The 19,493-nt window shown below is 50.8% G+C and overlaps 8 protein-coding genes across 8 annotated transcripts; 1 reads left to right on the top strand and 7 right to left on the bottom strand.

Moving 5' to 3' along the window:
• Nucleotides 1-272: 272 nt before the first annotated feature.
• On the bottom strand, nt 273-1,208 carry NECHADRAFT_53307 (uncharacterized protein; the record flags this gene model as incomplete). Its single annotated transcript, XM_003040841.1, has 1 exon — nt 273-1,208. The coding sequence occupies one exon, from the start codon at nt 1,206-1,208 to the stop codon at nt 273-275; it is 936 nt and encodes a 311-aa protein (XP_003040887.1).
• Nucleotides 1,209-2,020: 812 nt separating this feature from the next.
• On the bottom strand, nt 2,021-2,533 carry NECHADRAFT_53338 (uncharacterized protein; the record flags this gene model as incomplete). The annotated part of the gene is made up of 1 exon (XM_003040840.1): nt 2,021-2,533. One exon carries the CDS (start codon nt 2,531-2,533, stop codon nt 2,021-2,023), a length of 513 nt encoding a protein of 170 aa, XP_003040886.1.
• Nucleotides 2,534-3,035: 502 nt separating this feature from the next.
• NECHADRAFT_97604 (uncharacterized protein) lies at nt 3,036-3,982 on the bottom strand (the record flags this gene model as incomplete). Its single annotated transcript, XM_003040839.1, has 2 exons — nt 3,036-3,797; nt 3,929-3,982. 2 exons carry the CDS (start codon nt 3,980-3,982, stop codon nt 3,036-3,038), a joined length of 816 nt encoding a protein of 271 aa, XP_003040885.1.
• A 433-nt stretch (nt 3,983-4,415) lies between these two features.
• Nucleotides 4,416-5,444, bottom strand: NECHADRAFT_53308 (uncharacterized protein; the record flags this gene model as incomplete). Its single annotated transcript, XM_003040838.1, has 1 exon — nt 4,416-5,444. One exon carries the CDS (start codon nt 5,442-5,444, stop codon nt 4,416-4,418), a length of 1,029 nt encoding a protein of 342 aa, XP_003040884.1.
• A 1,668-nt stretch (nt 5,445-7,112) lies between these two features.
• On the bottom strand, nt 7,113-7,931 carry NECHADRAFT_87353 (uncharacterized protein; the record flags this gene model as incomplete). Its single annotated transcript, XM_003040837.1, has 1 exon — nt 7,113-7,931. One exon carries the CDS (start codon nt 7,929-7,931, stop codon nt 7,113-7,115), a length of 819 nt encoding a protein of 272 aa, XP_003040883.1.
• A 3,336-nt stretch (nt 7,932-11,267) lies between these two features.
• On the bottom strand, nt 11,268-12,473 carry NECHADRAFT_53206 (uncharacterized protein; the record flags this gene model as incomplete). The annotated part of the gene is made up of 2 exons (XM_003040836.1): nt 11,268-12,126; nt 12,241-12,473. Coding segments are annotated over 2 exons (1,092 nt in total), but the record flags the coding sequence as incomplete, so codon positions are not given.
• Nucleotides 12,474-15,382: 2,909 nt separating this feature from the next.
• Nucleotides 15,383-16,654, bottom strand: NECHADRAFT_53344 (uncharacterized protein; the record flags this gene model as incomplete). Its single annotated transcript, XM_003040835.1, has 1 exon — nt 15,383-16,654. The coding sequence occupies one exon, from the start codon at nt 16,652-16,654 to the stop codon at nt 15,383-15,385; it is 1,272 nt and encodes a 423-aa protein (XP_003040881.1).
• Nucleotides 16,655-17,360: 706 nt separating this feature from the next.
• NECHADRAFT_53304 (uncharacterized protein) lies at nt 17,361-19,093 on the top strand (the record flags this gene model as incomplete). Its single annotated transcript, XM_003040882.1, has 4 exons — nt 17,361-17,685; nt 17,759-17,936; nt 17,990-18,426; nt 18,480-19,093. 4 exons carry the CDS (start codon nt 17,361-17,363, stop codon nt 19,091-19,093), a joined length of 1,554 nt encoding a protein of 517 aa, XP_003040928.1.
• Nucleotides 19,094-19,493: the final 400 nt, after the last annotated feature.

Raw genomic sequence — 19,493 nt, 5'->3', positions numbered from 1 at the left:
GGGACATTGTTCTCGGTGACACTTTGGATGGAGGTTGATAAGTCTCGGGATGGTTTCTGTCTGTTCTGTTTGTGATATTTTGTTTTGCTTTTTAAGAGCACTTCTGCTCATCTAGTACAAATACATCAATCGGCCGATACAATGCAGTTACCACATGAGCAGTGACAAGTACAAATGAATCATTTCCAACTAGGCACACAGTTCTAAATGACACGGAATTTCCAACATAGGCCAACATAAGAATAATAGAAGATCAAAATGTCGCAAGAGCCTTATGGGACCAGAACAAGCCTCTTCGTCTGCGCCTCCTCGGACTCCCAGACATTCTGCACATCCGACATGGGGAAAGCATAAATCTCAAAGGGTTGCTTCATCCGACAGAGCGCGTTTACCAGTCCAGGGATCTCCCTCTTCAACTCTTGTTTGCTGATGCTTCCAATGCCAGACGCCATGACACGAATGGGCTTGACATTAAGCAAACGGCCTGGCAGGACCATGTTCTGCTCACCACTAAGACCGCCGATCTGAATGTACTGCAAGTTCTCGCCGCGTTTGATCTCAGCAGCCTTCATCACCTCGACGCCAGCAGGTCCTCCAACGTAATCAAGAACGATGTCAATAGGGCCGACACTGGGAGGGATAGACAGAGGGGTTTGCATCACAATGCGTTCGTCGAGACCCTCAACCGTGGCAAGGGTTTCCTCAGTACGAGAAATCCCCACGACACGAGCGGCGCCCAGCTCACGAGCCACGAATGCAGCAGCTCGACCGCTAGCGCTGGTGGCTCCAAGAATGACAACCGTACGGCCCTCGCAGCCTCCAATGGCACGACACTTCAGCGCAAGCCAGCTGCTCATCGTAGGATTGGCGAGTGCAGCAATGGTTACGGGGTCGACGCCTGCATCCAGCTTGATGAGCTGAGCTTTTTCGACATTGGCGCGCTCGCAAAAGACGGGAGCCGCAAGACTGCTGATGAAGTACATGTCTCCTGTAGCTTCATCGAGTCCGACGCCATCGATGCTGGGGTCATAAGGCAGTGCTGAATTGAATGCGCTAGGATGTTTGCCGGAGGCACGGTGTTGGACAACTCGGGGCACTCCAGCGGCCAAGACTTTGACTTGGAGCTCATTGGATGAAGGGGATGGAAGATCTGGAACATCCATGTACTCGGGGGGGTTACCCCAGGAGGTGACGCGTGCGGCCTTCATTGTGAAAATGGGGAGTGCAAAAGGTGTTTTTGATGAGAGTTGATAGAATGGAAAGGTGATGAATGCGGATGCGTTTGAATTGGAGATTTTGAAGATAATTGTTGGTAGAGTCATGCCATTATATATGTTCTTTAATATTGATTCAATCAACATGTTTCCCATGTACACGAGTCTCATTGTCTCTAAGCTGACGAGGTCCGGGGAAATCGGGTGCCATTAAAAACTCCGTTTCCGCCCACACCAACGAGTGATGTTCCAGTATCGCGTAGTGGAGCTGGGCTTTTCGGGGATTATCTTGTTCTCCCCAAGAATAGCCATCAGCCTCAATCGGTTTTGGACTTTATGGAGTCCTCCCTCATAGCCCGTTGCCGCTTTATCCGGCTTCATGTCTGTGCCAGCAAGCCTCTTCCTAGGATTGGCGTTGGTGGCTTCGCGTTGACCTGCTCCCAACATGCGACCGTGAGTGAGTTAGGCAATGGCTCACAATTAGCGAGGGTGGACATCAATTGGGGTGATAATCCCAGCTCCTTCATCCTAGCAAAGTAGGAAAAGAGGGAGTATCAACTAAATTTACGAATCACCCAGTGGTCATTCTCAACTTATTCAATCCCTTCAATTAATTACTACCTATCTTCATCCACAGTTACCCGCCCACTTATCGTCCCTGCTGGGAAAATCATGGTGTGCCCTGTGGAAAATCTCACATTACCCATGTAAACAGTGTGCATTTCAGCTCCATCAGCCTCGCCAGGATGCTGACGAGGAGCTTGTCTGATTCTCCATCCATTAGAAACCATCCTCCGGGGTATATCTCATCCTTCCAACAGCCGGCTCATGTGCGTCGTTTGCCACACCGGATCTTCGTCAACACAAAGAACAGAAAAGCCCTGTCGCTCCCAGAAACTCCGTGCGCCCGTCAGAAAGGGGTGGGTGTGTAGGTACAGTTGCTTGATCCCTGCTTGGCGTGCAGTCTGTTCCAGGGCAGTAAACAGCTTCGAGGCCAGCCCGGCCCGGCGCCAGGCTGGGTCGACGTAGAGCCGGACCACTTCAACGACTCGCTCGTGACTAAACTTGAGTTGTGGGAAACGTCCGTCGTAGTTAAGGTAGCCAATAGTTGCGATTAGACGACCATCGACCCGGGCCGTTAAAAAGGCTCCGTTGGAGTGCTCCAAGTAGGTTCCCTTGAAACTGACAAGCTCGCGCTCCACTGTCTCCTTGTGGGATTTCGGATCCAGCATCGGAAACATGTCGGCTCGGGCCTGTCCGACAAAGTCCAAAATGGCTAGAATCTCATCAGCCCTGGCTGTGCGGATGACAATGTCCATGGTGTCCGAGGTCTTTGGCTGAGGACCGCCTGGTGGCATTTTGTGATGGAACTCTCAGGATTGAACTTGGGCGCTTTGTGTTGAAACTACAGTGTCCCACTTCGTCAGATTCGTTGGGAATTGCGAGTTTCATCTCCCACAGCGAGATCGGCTTTACCTTTTATGCCTCACCTGACCCACCCAGTCCACTCAGCCACATGCCAAGATGCACAGCTTTTGTTTCCTTAGAGGAAGAGTAGTTGAGAGTAAGTCACGTAGAGATATGGCCGTATGTCAGATATCGAGTGGCAAACAGAAAGTGCCATATCCAGAGGTGCTCGGACCTCAAGTACGGATTACAGTGGGTATAAAGAAAGCCACACTAACTCGAGTTCTAGCCGGAATCTTGACTTCGGTATGTTAAGACAGAATAGCAGATAAATGTGTTCATGAGAAAACAAATTCATTATTCATTACAATCCAACCTGATGTCCTCGGAGCATAGTATCTTGCCAACATTGGATCAGTTGGGTAGGTCCACATTGAGTCCACCCGCCGGGTTCATAACTTCCATAACGATCTCAGACACTTTATCGGGCATACTAAGGAAGGGGCTGTGAGAAGCTTGTAGCCGATACTGTCTCACCGAGACGCCTTGCTCTTCAGCCTTGGCAATCATCATATCTTGCACAAACCCGGGCAAGGCTTGGTCATTTTCGCAAACAATGTATGTCAAAGGAATGACTCTCCATGCCACCTTGTTGCAGTCAATCGGGGTATACTGCACCTTGTGACCATGAGCAACCATGAGCTTTTCTGCCCATTGAGCCTCCTCCTGGGGAAGATCGTTGTACAGATGGCCGATGGGGTCTGTCCAGATGATGGTACCATTCGATATCGAGGTCAGGTACGGCGGCAATTGTCCTCCAAAAAGGCCAGCGAGTGAGTTGTTCTCTTGCGGGACAGAGGCGCACATAAATATGATGTCGGTGACACCACCCTTGCCAGATCCCGTCGTCACGGCAAGGTCTGCCAACGCTGCGGAAGCGATCATCCCGCCCCATGAGTGCCCAATAACCGTGAGCTGGGTTCCTCCGGCAGACTCTCTGGCGACTATGTCTTTGATGAAATTTACATCATCATCTGCTGTTGTATTTGGCGGTATGGCGTTGTTATTTGTGGGTAGCTGCTCGCAGATGGTCCTCAACCCCTTGGCTTCGAGTTGCTCAGTGAGCTTGTGATAGTGTTTTGGAACATGCCAAGCTCCTGTAATCATAAGAATGGCCTTAGGAGAACAAGACAATGTGAAAAAGAGGCGGATTTGTGGTGTTGTTTGCGATGAGGACAATGGCAAGCCTCCAAATGAGGTCGCGACGGACTTTTATGGCTGTTCTTCTATGTCAGCTTCCACGTCACATTTGTTTGTGACGTCACTTCAGCCATCGTCAGCTTACAATATGCAGAGATCATCGTAATACTAGATGTAACTAGTATCAAGTGCTGATTCTTTAAGGGCCGCTTTGTTTCAATAGTTTAATTGACCGGCATAGGCGAGCCGAGGCATGGGAACAGGGTCGGATGGATAATATTGCATTCTCGGTAATGGGTCCAGAAATGACATTCCAAGGCGGGAAGGACTATGAGTAAATCGGTGAAGTAGGGAAACAAAATATGTCAATAAAATCGGTGTCTATACTCAAGTGAGAGTTATCCATTGTCCAAAACCTCTTCTCCTTCCCTAGCTCTATAGAACTGGATTATCATATCAATCGTATCATAGCCAAATCAGAATTCCCTGGACTCTCCGACCCAACTCCTCATAAGTCAACCCAAACAAAACCGCGCGTATCAGATCCCGTACCATGCATATTTCTTAGTGCTCTGTGCATTCCGAGACTGGAATTTATGCAGTGGGATCCACCCGAACAAGGCATGAACCCATGCCAGGGACCTTGCCCCAGTGCTCGTGGGGCTCCCGAATGTTCTCCATGTCCCAAATCTTCTTGATGGGGACCTCGATCTTTCCGTCAGCGAGAAGCTGCATGATGGCCAAGGCATCCTCCATGAAAGTGGAGCGATCGCGGTCAATGTAGTAAAAGCTAGTGCTTCTCTTGGTGAAGAGACAGCCATTCTTGGCCAGAAGCTTGGCCTGAGCCGGAAACTGAGATCGAGTCTTGGCGGAGTCTCCCTGAATGATGTTCATGTTGCCGCCGAAGCCTACCAATCGGCTAGGCTCATCCCTGATGAGGATATCCCAGGACTCGTCCCAGCTTTCGAAGCCGATAGGGTCGTAGACAACATGCGCGCCGCCACGGCTCTTCATCTCGTCCATCCAGTTCTTATTGGCGTAGGTGAATGGAGTGACTCCCAGCTCACGGAGAGAAGCGTGATTTCGCTCTGAGGCGGTGCCATATACATCAGCACCCTCAAGCAAGCACAGTGTCATTAGCGCGTAACCAACGGCACCGCTGATGCAGTGGATAAAGACGCGCTGTCCCTTTCCGACCAGGTCGGTTGCTCGATGGACCAGACCGTAAGCTGTGTTCCAGTCGAGAACGATTCCTACAGCTTCCCTCATGTCGACGCTCTCGGGAACGGGAATCAAGTATTTTTCGTCAATGTTGATCTTTTGGGCTTCGGAGTCATAGACTGTTACGGCGCCAACAAGGGCTCCTGGTACAAACTTGGAAGCTTTGCTACCGTTGACGCTAACGCGGCCGACGAAACAATACCCAGGTGTCAGGGGGGCAGATTTTTGCATGGGGTATGAACCCAGGCGCATGTTGATGTCGCCGCCTGAGAAGCCCGCGTAGATGACATCTACCTGCACCTCCTTCTTGGCAGGGGGAGGAATCTCAGCAGTGACAACCTCGACGTTGGAGGGACCGCCAAAAGCGGTAATGACGACTTTGCGGATGCTATGAGTGGCCATTGTGTGTGTGTGTGTAAAAGTGGGCTCTTGGCAGGGGTAAGGAAGTGAGATGAAGTGTGTAACTATGTTGTTGTTGTGAGAGTGACTGTGAAGTCTTGATCTTGCTTGATTGTTTGTGGGCTGGGTATTTGTGAATAATGAATATAAACACAAGACCTTGGCACTTCCTTATATACATGTTCTCTTCTTGATGCTTTGACCTTCATTCATAGAGCGCGTCAGCGTCGATCTCACTCACTTCCACACTCGGACCAACCAGCGCGAGGCCTTTTTCGCTCCTCGCTCTCGCTCGCGCTCGCGCTTGAGCGTTTCTCTCGCACAGCAAGCAACGAGTTTCAGCCTCACAAATGCGCGAGCAGCGAGTGGCTGACGCGGGTGGCTGAGCGATTGGCCAGCAAGGATCGGCTGAATCAATGCCGCCGCTGATCCGTCCCACCCACGAGAGGCCCGCCCAAGAGTTTTACCACTAACAGATAACACGACTCACCCACTACGATAAGCGTGGGTCTGATACAGTCTTATCATACCACTCCCAAAGGCAAACCCGTCGGTCGGTCAAACTTCAAAGCGGAGAGGCCAGTTTGCCAGTCATGCCTGCCAAAGGCCAGCACTAGCCACACAAGCCGCCACCTCGTCCAGAAGCAACAGCCACAGGTCACTGGATATCTATATTTAGACCTTCTTCAAAGACTTGCAGTTCTCCCGCCTGTTGACACCCATCTTCGAGCTACGATAACGTACTATTTCTTTTTAATTGTAAGCATTTTACTATATGATTCTCTTTCTTTCTACTTTCTTTCTACTTTCTTAGAGAAAGTGCGGGTGCAGCTTGGTTTAATAAAACCCTATAAACAACAATAGTTGCGAATGAGATAGTTTCACGCCAGGACAAAAAAGAGAGCTTCAGCACAATATTCAGCAAGGAGTGGATTAATAGCCCTTTAAAAAGAATCGCGGTTATATATGTCAAAGTAGACTTTTGCACGCGTCTAAACTATTCTTTGTGTTCCTAGGACATTAGATACTAATCAGGAATTCGAGACCAGAGAGGGTGCCTTGCTCACCCTAGAGTCTGACGTTTCTTCTATGAAGGAAAGGTGTGTGCCTCAGGCAACACCTCTTCCTTTTGTGGGGGCCCCACCAACCAGTCCTTGCTATTATGTCTCTAACAGTTACCGCCTATTATAAGGTGCGCATGTGCTAAGGTGATATTGTTTTCCCCTGCATGTTTGTGTCCAGGTGTCGGCCAGCCAGGCAGCCAGGGTTCAACATACTGAATTCGATGTCGGGCCGATAACACGCCTTTCACGTCTTTTGTCCGCCTGAACCCAACTCTTCCCAGCTCCTCTCAGGTACCTCGTACCCAGCCACCAATCAAAGCCATCGCCAATTTGTGTGGAGAGCTTCCAGTTCAGTCACGCCAGCTTATCGAGGAGCCAAGAAAAATTGAATGATCGGCCGATCTATTGGTTTGCAAGGAAAAAAGCTCAGGTCTAATTCTAAAGAGTGTACAAAATTCACAAAGTCCCCTTTCCGTGCCTGCCAGAGGCACAACCCAGGCACAACCCCAAGTCTTCCCCCCCATCACCCCCAAGAGAATAGTTTGATGTCCAACTCTTTCAGGAAAAGAGGTCCGTCAAAAGCTGATAGGTATAAGCTGCTTGCCGCTTAGTTCTGCTTCTTGTTGTCCTTGGAGTTGGTGTTCCCAGTGGCAGCCTTGGCGTTGGTGTTGGTGTCAGAGCCACTGTTCTTGGAGTCACCAGTCTTGGAGTCATCCTTGTCCTCAGTGTTTCCAGAAGGAGCCTCCCCTCGGGGCTCATCGTGAGTGGGAGCGGTGGTAGGAACCTCGGATGCAGCGCAGCCCTTGGCAAAGACATAGAGCTCGTCATCGCGAACAGGGACCTTGGCGGGAGGGACCTCGAATAGCTTGCACAGAGGGGCAGAGGCATCGGCAGGAAGACCGAACAGGAAGCTTTGGCACTTGGCCTCAGCGACACACTTTTCCTGGCACTCCTCGGCAGTCTTCACAGTCGGGGTAGCGATAGGCTGGATGCTGCTGTCGGCAGGGCCAGAGGGAGCAGCGTTGCAGACCAGGCTGCGGGTAGAACGCTTGTGGTTGACCTGGCCACGGGGCTGGGCGTGGGTAGGAGCGGTATTGGGGACAGCGCTCTCAGAGCAAGCCTTGTCAAAGACGTACAGCTCGCTACCCTGGCTGGGGACCTGAGCGGCGGGAACGCTGAAGAGCTCGCAGACGGGGACGTCAACATTGGCAGGGAGACCAAAGATGAAGCTCTTGCAGGAAGGGTTGCTAAGGCAGGCCTCCAGGCAAGCGTCAGCCGTGGCAGCGCTGGGCTGAGCAATTGGGTTGATATTGGCGTTGGTGGCAGCCGAGGGAGCGACGTTGCACTGCTGGCTACGAGCATCCAGAGGATGAGCCAGGACAGCAGCGGCCATGGAGGCAGAGAGAATAGCGATGGTGGACTTCATTTTGAAGAGTGAGTTGTAAAAAGTTGAGTGTGTGGAGTTGGTTGTTGAGTGGAAAGAGTGTAGAAGTGTTTGTGTGCAAGTGAGAGTGAGTGATTGTTGATGTTGTAGGAGAGTGTGGTGATGAAAGAGAAACCTATTTGGACGGCTGATCTTGATGCATTTATACTTGTAGAGTCCATAGTAGTTGGGATTCTTCAGAGGTAACTCATTCTGGTTCCCAACCCCCTGAGCGGTCAACTCTCAATGTCCTTGTTAGTCATTCTCACCATGGTCTCTTCACACTGCCCGAGAGCCTCGTCATGGCGATGTAGCAGTTGGAGAGTGGATTTGGAAGAGAGTTCACCGGGATCCACATGAAGCCTGATCCTGACGTGTCTTGGGAGGAGGGCGATGCCGACAACCCGGAGTTACGTGTGGCTGGCGACGGCAACTGGGGATGCCATGGTGTCCCCTATTTTGTGCATCATGATTAGACTTTTCTTGATCTGTGTTTTGAAAATGGATATCTCCATAGGTATTCAAGTTACGTGTCATCCCTTCCACGCCTACAGATGTGTTCCATCCAGGGGGGTTCATCGGGCGTGACGACAGCGCCCCATATTCCATATTCATGTCTCTCGATTCCTTCCGGCAACCAAAGGGAATATTTTAGTACAAAGCTAAGTCCCCGAATTTCGGGCGGTTTCTACTGTTTATGCCGCCTTTGCTCACCTTCTACTGTAGCAGAACGACCGTGAAGGGGCTCAGTGAACTGACCGCTTTTCCTCCTAAACGATTTGTAACGGAAACGCAGATCCCTAAACGCCTAGTTTTCTGCATCCAAAGGCACAAGCATTATAAGATACCTCTTGCAAGCTCTATGCGTAGCACAAGCTTCAAAGAGAACTGTTACTGGATTTAGGAGTTCCAGTGATTCTCCATCTCAATGGGTGTAGTTGTCTGAGATCGGCACTAGGCGCAGCCGATAGCGTCGACACTCCGCATGAAAAAGTCGGAAACTCGGAACAACCAGTACCTCGAGACCCCCACCTCCCGATGACTAGAATATCTCTCGTCGCTTGCGCCCTATTTTTGACAGTGACATTCTTCTCGGGGTGCCCCCATGAAGTGTCGGGCGAGTTGCTCTGCCTGGCTCAGTAACACTGTGACTGGGACCAATCTACCGGGTTGATAAGGTTTTATTTGTTAACTTGATGATGATCAATCTACGATGAGGTTCAAAAATAGTGTTTGCTCTCAACCAGTATTCGTTCCTCAAGTTACATGCTCTTTGACCATTCCCAACACCTGGATCTTTGGGCTCCACAGTTGGTGATCACCATCCGATCAAGGATCGACCTGCCCCCCGACCATGATCCTAGAAGTTTAAACTGACTGTCATTGGATCCTTGAAGGCATTAGTGATGCCACAATGGACTTTGCCATGGAGCCGCTAGTTAGTTGAGGTTCACACCCCTGACGCTAGTCAGCCTCCGCCACCCTGGTGCAAGGCGGAACTCCCCGTTCGAAACACCCACTTCCCGACCAAGGCCTATGTGTAGCTGGGGCTTACAGGAGCCACTCTGTGGTGACGACGAAGGACGACAGGCCGCCGGCACGGAGGAGAATGGATGTTTGGAGATGCTGTAGCTAGAGCAGATCTCGAACCAATGGTTAGCTATCAACTGCCAACGTCAAAATATGATTCTGTGGATTTAGTTGGGGACTCGTAAGTCTTTTCCAACTCTGCGCAGAGATTGCGTGTCCTGTTTTCTTTTTCGTCTACAGGGCTGGCTGGCAACCGTGGAGGTTCCTTGCCTGGTCTTCGGTTTTCCCAGCCTGGGAGGAGTCACCGTCGTTGCATCCTTCATAATTCAGGAAGGCATAATGGCAGTTAACTTTGAAGGGCTGCATGGAGGCGAAGCATAACTGGGAGAAGTTTGATAATCTCAACAAAGAAACTCCCCCTTACTTCCCCGTAAACTCAATGCAGTCAGATTTCACCCAAGTGCCCGATCCCGTTGAGTCATCTCACCAAAAAGTTTAAAACGCCACTGGAACGTGGGAGATATAAGGAGAGGGTCTTCTCATCCCATCAATCCATCAGCAAAGCCCTCTTCAAAGATTTGTTATAACTTAGCATCACGACAGCCCTCACTAATACTTTACTCAATACGGTCCTCCCCCATACGGCACTCATCGACATGCCTCACTCAAAGGAGAAAGACAAAGCCGAATCGACCCTTGATTTGGGAGGGCTGGCCAGCGGGGCGCCGTTTGCCAAGGGCTTTTATAGACTCTTTATCATCCTCACGTTCGGTTCTTGCCTGGCATCCCTTGTGTTCTTAGTGAAGACATTGCAGGAACCTGTGGGTGAGAAGAGGAAAGAACTTCGCAACGCTTCTATTCTTTGTTCTACTGTGGCGACCTTGTGCTCAGTTGCGAGCTTCGTATTCCGCCCGGGCAGCCATGACATTCAACCAGACCTTGAAGCAGGCTCACCTTCAAGCAAGGCACCGTCTATCGACATTGAGCGTTCATCCATCCCGTCACTACCTACGGCTAAGCTAGCCACTGAGACTGGATGGGAAGTAAGGCAAGAAAAATTGCCCCCGTACGATGGCTCAACAGCATCTTCCTTCTCTTGACTACGGGAGCAGAATACGCAAGTTCTTGGTTTTACATACTCTGAAGCTAAAGGAAGAGTTGACTGGATTATGCATCGAACTGGGTGATTGTTCGAGTCGATTGTGTGTAATTCAAGAAATCATGTAACACCTGGCTCTTAAACCATATCCTCGACATAGCTCACTCTCTTGCTTACCACAACCGGGCAAGGCTGTGCTGGCGGCGTCTCTGCATTATCGCTCCTCTGATCAGCCACCGATTTCTCGCCATAGAGGCGATTTAGATCCGCCTCGTTATTTAAGGGAACTTTCTCTTGAAGGCGCACTACAACCTCAACTGCCCTCTCGTCTTCGATAACTTTTGGGTGGCGCTGTGCAAAGTATCTTGCATACTTGAACAGAGACCAATAGCAGCTGGAAACATTGACCGCCGTAAGCGCCATCTTGTAAGGCATCTACACCGTGTTAGAAAAGTGCGAGTATGATTGGTACGGAGAGTGCTTACGTAGTAAAAGAGTAGGACACCATAGCCGACTCTCTCCCTCTTTCGCCTGAGATGCACCTCATTGAAGATGATGGCGTTTACTAGGTAGACTAGAATAGTAATACCCAAAAGCATTCCACAAAACCAAGGCCTCACGATCATGGAGATGGGGAGGACGAATGGTGTCATGAGATAGAGTAATGTCTCGTACACCTAGAAGACGCCTGGTGTTAGCTTGGCGAGTTTTCACCTTGGTGAAGTAGGACATACCTCCTGAAATACAAAGATTTTCGTTCCAATCTCCCAAAACTCAAGTTTCCAGCTGCCCAGGATATAGGCCATGTTATACCACACACCATTAACAAAGAAAAAGTTCCATCGATGGAACCTCTGCTTAAAGACTGTCATCTCCCCAAAACCGCCTCGGCTTCCACCGGAGCTGAAAAAGATGGCTGATGGAGTCTCTGTCTCGACAAAGACAGAGGTGCACATCTGAATGCGACCTCCAAGCCTGCGACAACTATGGCCCATGAACCAGTCCTCAGATACTGAGAAGCCAACATGGTCGTGGAACGTCTGCACCAGGAACTTTCGATCCCAGAGCGAAATTGCACCATGGGGAAATGTTGCACTGCCGATTTTCCCGGCCAAGGCTCTTTGTAGACCCGAGATTTTGTACTCAAGGTCTTGTGCCTGCTGGCATAATGTGCCCCTGGAGGAATTTGGCCCAACACTTTTGATGGCATAGCCAATGCACATGACTTTGTCTCGAAGGCGATCGCCGACGATGGGAAAGTTTGGGGGGAGAGCACAGTCGTCATCGATCAGGAGAACATTCTTGAAATGCTTTGCCGCATAGCATCCAACGAATTGGGCGACAATCTTGGAACCGACTGGAGACCAGATGTGGTTCACTCCGTAGGGCTTGCAGATATCCTCGGTATTGTCAAGAGGCTGAGGGGAGTTCCCGTTGGCTATGACAAAGATGTTCTGAGGTGGAAAGATCTTGACGGCTGCTTCGAGGGTTGGCCCGATGATGTTGGCGGCTTTGTAACAGGGGATGAGCAACGCCGTCTCACGAACAGACTGATCAGTGTCCGTGGATCTTTCAACAGGAGGGGGGTCGGGTTCGAAGAGGACAAATAGAGGAGCGAATGCGTATCTGAAGACTGTTAGCTACTTTATGAGCATGAACTTTCTAGGTGCGCGTTCGACTTACAAGGCAGCCACACCAATCATGATTGTATATCCTCCAGCAACAATCATTTTCTCCTGAACCGCCACAAAGAGCCACCAAACGGCTCCACGCCATAACGGCATGCCGACCAGGACAAAGTAGATGAAACAGAGGAGGAAAGTGTAAACAGTATACTCAAAGGCGATCTGAGTCCACTTTTGGCGCTTGATCTTTTCTCCGCGGACCTTGGCCTTTTCGTAGACCTCATATATGCTACCCCTCCGAGCGCTGCGCTTGGAGAGAGCACGGCTCAGTGATCTAGCCAAGCCACTTGTGTTATGAGCTGGGGGTGGTGCGAGGGGCAATGGAGGAAACTCATGAGAGGCCGGTAGAACTGAGTCTTCTCGTGACCCAGGGAGTCTGATATCGAGGTAAGGGTTCGTGAAGCCATAGAAAGAGGGTGTAGCCGGCGACGGTACTCGAGCCACATCTTCAATTCTAAAGCTGCCTTCTCGGACTATAGAGGGCAAGCTAGAACTGCGGTGCAATCTTCGTCTGCCAGGTCCAGGTCCCGAGGTCCATTTGACTTCGGCAGTGCGGACAACGCTAAGTGAACGAGAGATACCTCCACTGACAGAGGCTCGCCTTACGACGACAGACCGGGGCAGTGAATCGAGGTGTGCTTGCTGTTGCCGATCATTTGGTTGTAGGCTCTGGCCACTGACGGCATTTTGTATGAGGCCATTGGGAATAGCAAACTGCTTCACGGAGGGTGGTGGCTCGAGATGCATCTTGCGAGAACCAGGCCTACTGACTTGCAATTATATAACGAATGAATAAAAACGATTGACTGCCTCAAATAGAGGACGATTCGAAAATGCAACAACGAGCGACGGGTTTGATACAGCAAACAACAACAAGCATCTGGCCTGGGACAAACTGCCGGCGAGGAGCATGCTCTATATTGAGTTTCCAGAGCTCTCGGAAACATCTTGGCTAGGGAACATGGAAGATCCCGCCATCCTCCTGCTCCCCCATTTAGCCCAGTGCATCCGGTTGCGCCGAAATGAGGTTATCACCACGTCCAGGCTGAGCTGAGCTCAGACCCAGGATAGGCAAGGCAAGCTGCCAAGAGGACGTTGTTCGTATTAGGACGCCCCTGAACCCGGGTCTTGCATCGACGCAGATGCAATCATGATTCGAGGTCTTTTCAGCACCAGTCGCACCATTGTCTAAGTTGCTGGATCCCATCTCCACTGTTTCGCGGGTATCGAAGAGTGGATTAGCGAGCCCGAGGTCGTATCGTCGAAGTCAAAACATGACATAATTTTCCCTGGATCAGATGCAACATCACGCCTGTCATAACCAATACCGGGATTTTGTTTGGCTCAATGCACTGCCACCCCTCTGAAGTGTCACCAGGAACAGGTAAAGAGGGCGCCCTGACCGTCAGGACGGCCGCAGACACTCTGGTGGAGTCCCCAACAACCTCGTCTTCGGTTCCGGAGTTTTCTTTGATGCTCCATTTCGGATCTAGATTACAGGGGTAAACGCTGGAGAGCATGTGGGATCCGATGTGGCCGCTCGCAGGATGAACGTGTCTGAAGTCGAGGCAGGGATGTCTCTTGAAACTCGAAATGTTGTCACAGGGATCCCATGAGTTGCTATTACCGACCCGTCACGGGTTCCAATTAGAGCACGGCTTGCGAATAAATCCCGTAGGTAAGATTTTTATCCGAGCCCCTGGAACTTTCCACAAGTGCCTCATTCTCAGGGCGTCAGCCCAGTCTCACAATCCGAGATGCAGAATCCATTTCTTGGCTGTGGGTTTACGGCCAACTCCTCTTGTACCCCAGCGCTTTATTTAGATCGTACGACAGTTGTTGAGAGGAGAAAACTGTCATGTCTTTGTGCTTTGTATCTCAAAAATAGCAGTACGAGTAAGACGGATCTCTACAAGGCAGAATCGAGCGCCGGTCCAAGGCCTGTTAGACAGTTGGCAGCATCGCTGACGTGTCGGCCACGCAAAGTAATGTCAGCTTGGGAAAGGCCTTGGGCAAAGAAACAGGGGCATTAGTTAGTGTGCAGAGTATCGAGATTACCACGGTCAGCAAGATGTGAACAAGTGAAGTTATCCAAAGACTAGGCTGCCGTTAGCCTCATGGCACCACCGCCCAAGCCATCTCTTAAGGTGCCGGCAGATGGAAAGTGACGCAATGTCAGTCGTCGTCAGCAAGGGTTAGACAAGGCCCTGGCCTCTTTGACGCACAAAGGCACCGCTTTTCCGGTGACGGTTTAGGCACGAACGGGTCTCATCCCATCACCGTGGCCCTCCACTTTTCCACTTTTAACCGAGTGAAAATATTTCATTCAGAGCATCTGAGTGGTTATCAGGCAGGTTATGGGGATGCCAAGGGGTCTACAATTCGCTGTTACGAGTTAGATGCGGCAGATAGCAACGTTGCCTACCCACTTGCCGACTCCTCATGGTTAGAGAAACAAGTTTTCCGCGTGTTTTATGTGCTGTCCATTTGCACAAGGCCGTGATAACTTGAGTCGGAGACTGCAAGTTGATGGGAAGGTCTTGCTGACGAGGGCTTACGCTGACAGATGCCGATGCAAGATGGGTACAAGGGGGACTTTCGATCGAGAGTCGATGACCTCCGGTTGTAAATGCAAGAAACCAAACAAATCTACCTTACATGTCTGCATGTATGACGTGCCGCCATGTGTTCCTTATCGTGTAATCCGATCGAGTAAAAATATCGCGCTCGGATCAGAGGCAGAGGAACAATCCTTTCGGTGAGTCCGGCCTGCCCGGGCAGTGTCGTTGTTAAGATCGAGATCTATTACTCGATTAACAGCTTACATTTTAGATGCTTAGTTACCTAGTTATGATTGTCTTGATCTCATGTCGTTGGAGATTATGTGTCAAGCGAGTCGTGAGGTTCGCCAAGTGCCTTGCAGTCTGACCTTGCGTCAGCCACATTGCTCGGCTGTATCCTTGCAACAAACGTGATGTTTCATGCCGGACATTTTCTTCTCGGGTGATCGACGTCAAGTGACGGCTCACGTGCTTGCATAACATGCATTCAAAGTATATAGAAATGTATTAACATCAGTATGTTCGGGCCAAGCCAATTGCTAATAAGTATTCTCTTCGCTAATACAGTAACCAATCGCCTCACCACTTGGGAGTCTTGGCGGAAAAGTCTGGCTGGAATTTCCTCATATAGGTAGTGTCATCTCGTTTTCGCAATCCACAGTCAAGATACTGCTGGTGAAGCCTTGCCAACTTCGCCCTGTCCAGCTCAACGCCCAGTCCTGGCAAAGAGGGCACAGTCACACCACCATCTGACCACTTGAGATTGCCATCGACGATGACGTCCTCGTCGCGACGCTTCCACGGCCAGTGAGTATCACAGGCATAGTCGAGATTGGGGGTTGCAGATGCCAAGTGTGTCATGGCAGCAAGTGAGATGCCCAGGTGACTGTTGGAATGCATCGACAGGCCCATCCTCCAGGTTGCGCATATGGACGCCAATGTTTGTGATTTCCGTAGACCGCCCCAGAAGTGATGATCGGAAAGAACCACTTGGACTGCGTTCTGCTGAATGGATGGGACGAGATGGTCAAAGGACACCACGGCCATGTTGGTAGCCAGTGGCATGGGTGATTCTTTGGCCACGGCTGCCATGCCTTCGATCTCTGGGGCGGGGTCTTCCAAGTACTCGACGATACCATCAAGCTTCTTGGCGACCCATTTGGATGTCTCGACAGTCCATGCAGCGTTAGGGTCGAGCCTCAAGGGTACACCGGGGAATGCAGCATGTAAGGCCTTGACGGCCTCAACCTCTTGGGCTGGAGGGAAGACACCTCCCTTGAGCTTGATAGCCTTGAAGCCATACTCATCAATGATCTTCTTTGCTTGCTTGACTATTCCAGCTGGGTCTAAAGCTGCACCGTACTCGTCGTCTTCATCGCCGGGGTGTCCTCCCCACTTGTAAAAGAGGTACGCGGAGTATTGGACATTGTCTCTTACACGCCCACCCAACAAGTCACTGACAGGGACACCGGCCAGCTTGCCCTGAATGTCAAGGCAGGCGACTTCAAATGGGGAGAAGACTTTATCGGTAACACTGGCCGTTGTCACCATGCCTGCCATGCCGTCTCCCTCAGTACTTGTGTCGCCGGTGAGAGACTCGACACATTTCTTGTAGATGAGGTTTGTGCTGTGCACTGAGAGGCCCTTGATCTGCTCGGCGGCCTTCTGCAGACGACCCAAGTGAGTTGAATCTCCGTAAGATTCACCCAGACCGTAATGATCTTCGGTGATGACCTCGATGATGCTGCGCAGTGCAAATGGTTCATGAACACCAACACTGTTCAACAGGGGCATATCATGGAATGCCACCGGCGTGATGACAATATCCTTGATAATACTGCGTTGAGACATGATTTCTTGGGTAAAAACAAATTGGTTGAGTGCTTGAATTGCTATAGGGACTGTCAATGATGGTGGATTGGTTAGACGTTAAAACGTGGTTGACCTATTCTTGTCTTGGCCGGAAAACGATAGCAATATCGCTCCCGTCCCTCACTGCCTGTTGCGGGGTAATGCACCACTCACCAGTTCAGTAATGCGGTTTATCACGGGAGTTGATTAAGAGTCCGTTGGGTAGTATCCGTCATTTAGTTTCCGTGTCATCTGCGCAAGGCCGTTGAAGGAAAAGGGGCCCTTGACCGCAGTGGTGCTGCGATGTTGGGGCTACATTGGCGCACATGGCGGATACTGTAGCGGATAAAGCTATGATTGGATCATTATCCGCAAGCCAGTTAGCAGAGATCGACGAGAGTGTGGCTGATCAACGGCGCAAAACTCACCTCCTGGTCAGCATTTCCGCCTCGGTGAAACCTCAACTCTAACCCCGCACTCTCGAGTCACTGGCCCACTTGGAATGGTTGCCAAGTCTGGGGTTGTCTGGGGTAAAGACACCGCTATGTACTGGCGTCGAGTAGGGATATTGCTAGAGGCCTTCTGGCTATAATATCTAGCTTGGCCCCATCGATGGTGACGAACAGGCCACCAGCGACACTTCCTCTCCTCCTTTCAACTTCAAGGTGACTATTTGTAGCGACTCTCCTCAGCGACCATCTCCACCATGGCTCCCAAGAGCTCAATCGAAAAGAGCGACGTTGACGTCATGGACAAGCACTCTCACCTTGAGAATGCGCCCGAGGCCATCGACATTGCTGGCTTTCGCGTCTTTGGCCTGGACCCAGAGGATGCTGAGTTCTACACAAACTACCCCGAGGAGAAGCGAAAGAAGGTCTTCCGAAAGGTTGATGTTCGCCTTGTCCCCATGCTTGCAGCGCTGTACTTGATTTGCCACATCGACCGTGCCAACATTGGTAACGCGAAGATCGAGGGCATGGTTGAGGACTTGGGCATGTCGGGAGTTCAGTATAACACAGTTCTCTCCATCTGTACGTACGATTGAAACGATCTCGTTACCCCCTTCGGCGAGTCTTGGATGAAAATACTGACCCGATGCCATAGTCTTCATCCCTTACGTCCTCCTCGAAGTCCCCAGCAACATTCTTCTCAAGAAGTTCAAGCGCCCTTCCATGTACCTCGGCATCCTCACTCTTGGCTGGGGAATTATCATGACCTGCACTGGCCTGGTTCAGAACTTCGGCGGACTCATGACTACGCGCATCATGCTTGGAATTTTCGAGTTAGTGGTACCACCAACCCTCACTGTTTCTGTGCTGACACCGCTATCGACAGGGCCGGCTTCTTCCCCGGTGCCATCTATCTCTGCTCGTACTGGTATATGCCCAAAGACCTTTCAGCTCGCATTTCATACTTCTACTGCGCGAGTGCGCTCTCTGGCGCTTTCTCAGGTCTCCTCGCTGCCGGTATCGCTGAGATGGACGGAGTTGGCGGATACGAGGGCTGGAGATGGATCTTTATCCTTGAAGGTCTCGCCACCGTTATCCTCGGCATTGGCTGCTTTTTCTTGCTCATTGACACGCCTGCCCTATCCACACGTTGGCTGGAGCCTGATGAGATTCGATACCTTGAGCTTTCCATGTTCATCAAGCAAGGAGGCGGCTTTCACGAGGAGAATAAGGTTCGGTGGAAGGATCTCAAGATGGTCCTCACCAATTGGAGAATTTACGTGCAGGCATACTTCCTGCTCTGCCAGTCTGCTCTTTCTTATGGTAAGTCCTGCAGGATGCGACCAAGAAGAGCACAAGCTAATACTTTGGAACAGGTATCAAGTTCACTCTCCCGACCATTACCAAGGCCATGGGCTTCAGCAACACCACTGCTCAGCTTACTTCCGCCCCCCCGTATGTTGCTGCCGCCATCTCGGCTATCACCTTTGCCAAGTTCTCGGACCGTTTCTTCTGGCGAATGCCGTTCGTGGTTATCCCTATGGCTATCGTAACGACCGCCTACTCTATCATTCTTTCCCTCAACGGAGCTCTCGAAGCGAAGAAAGCTGTGGCCTACTTTTCCGTCGTCCTCGCCGTCATCGGTATCTACCCAATCCAAGCAGCAGCAGCTTCTTGGAATGCGAACAACATTGCCCCTGCTTCGCGACGAGCTATTGGTATCGCCCTTATGAACTGCGTCGGCAACGTTGGTGGAATTGTGGGCAGCTTCATGTACCTTGAGAAGGAGAAGCCCAAGTATCACACTGGTTTCGGTCTCAGTTTGGCATTCGGTGCCAGCGGATTGATCGTCGCTCTTCTCCTTGAGTGGAGCTACAAGGTTGCAAACGCCAACAAGGCCAAGATTGCCGACGAGGCCAAGGAGAAGTACACTGAGGAGGAGCTGTTTGAGATGGGTGACCGATCGCCGCTATTCAAGCATGTGCTGTAATGGGTTGTATAGAAATATCAACCGTTGACCTGCGAGGGTGGGGATGGTCGTGGTATGGCGTTGCGATGGCGAGGCATGGATGCTTGGGTTCTTCCCTCGCATTTGATGCGGAGAGGGAAATTGGTCATGACATTCTATTAGTGTTACTTTTGTTAATCTGAGTCTGATACCATTGCTTCCGGCGAAGCTTAAGACCTTTGGCGTATATATCACAGAAATGAGTACTTTATGACGAACACTACAAGTTCCTCGATCGTGGATGTGAAGAGGTGGATATTCTTGTTCGGACTGATTCTCCCACCCCTGAAGCGTTCCATGGGTCTCTACACCAAGGCATGCTGGGGAGAAGAAGTTTCAGAGACTTGCTCCTTGATGATATGCTGTTACCTATCACACCCCA

This window comes from Fusarium vanettenii (assembly GCF_000151355.1).
Source record: "Fusarium vanettenii 77-13-4 chromosome 12 genomic scaffold NECHAsca_56_chr12_3_0, whole genome shotgun sequence".
Taxonomy (NCBI): Eukaryota; Fungi; Ascomycota; class Sordariomycetes; order Hypocreales; family Nectriaceae; genus Fusarium; species Fusarium vanettenii.
Note: the sequence above shows the minus strand (reverse complement) of the source record. Positions and strands in the feature narration are given on the sequence as shown.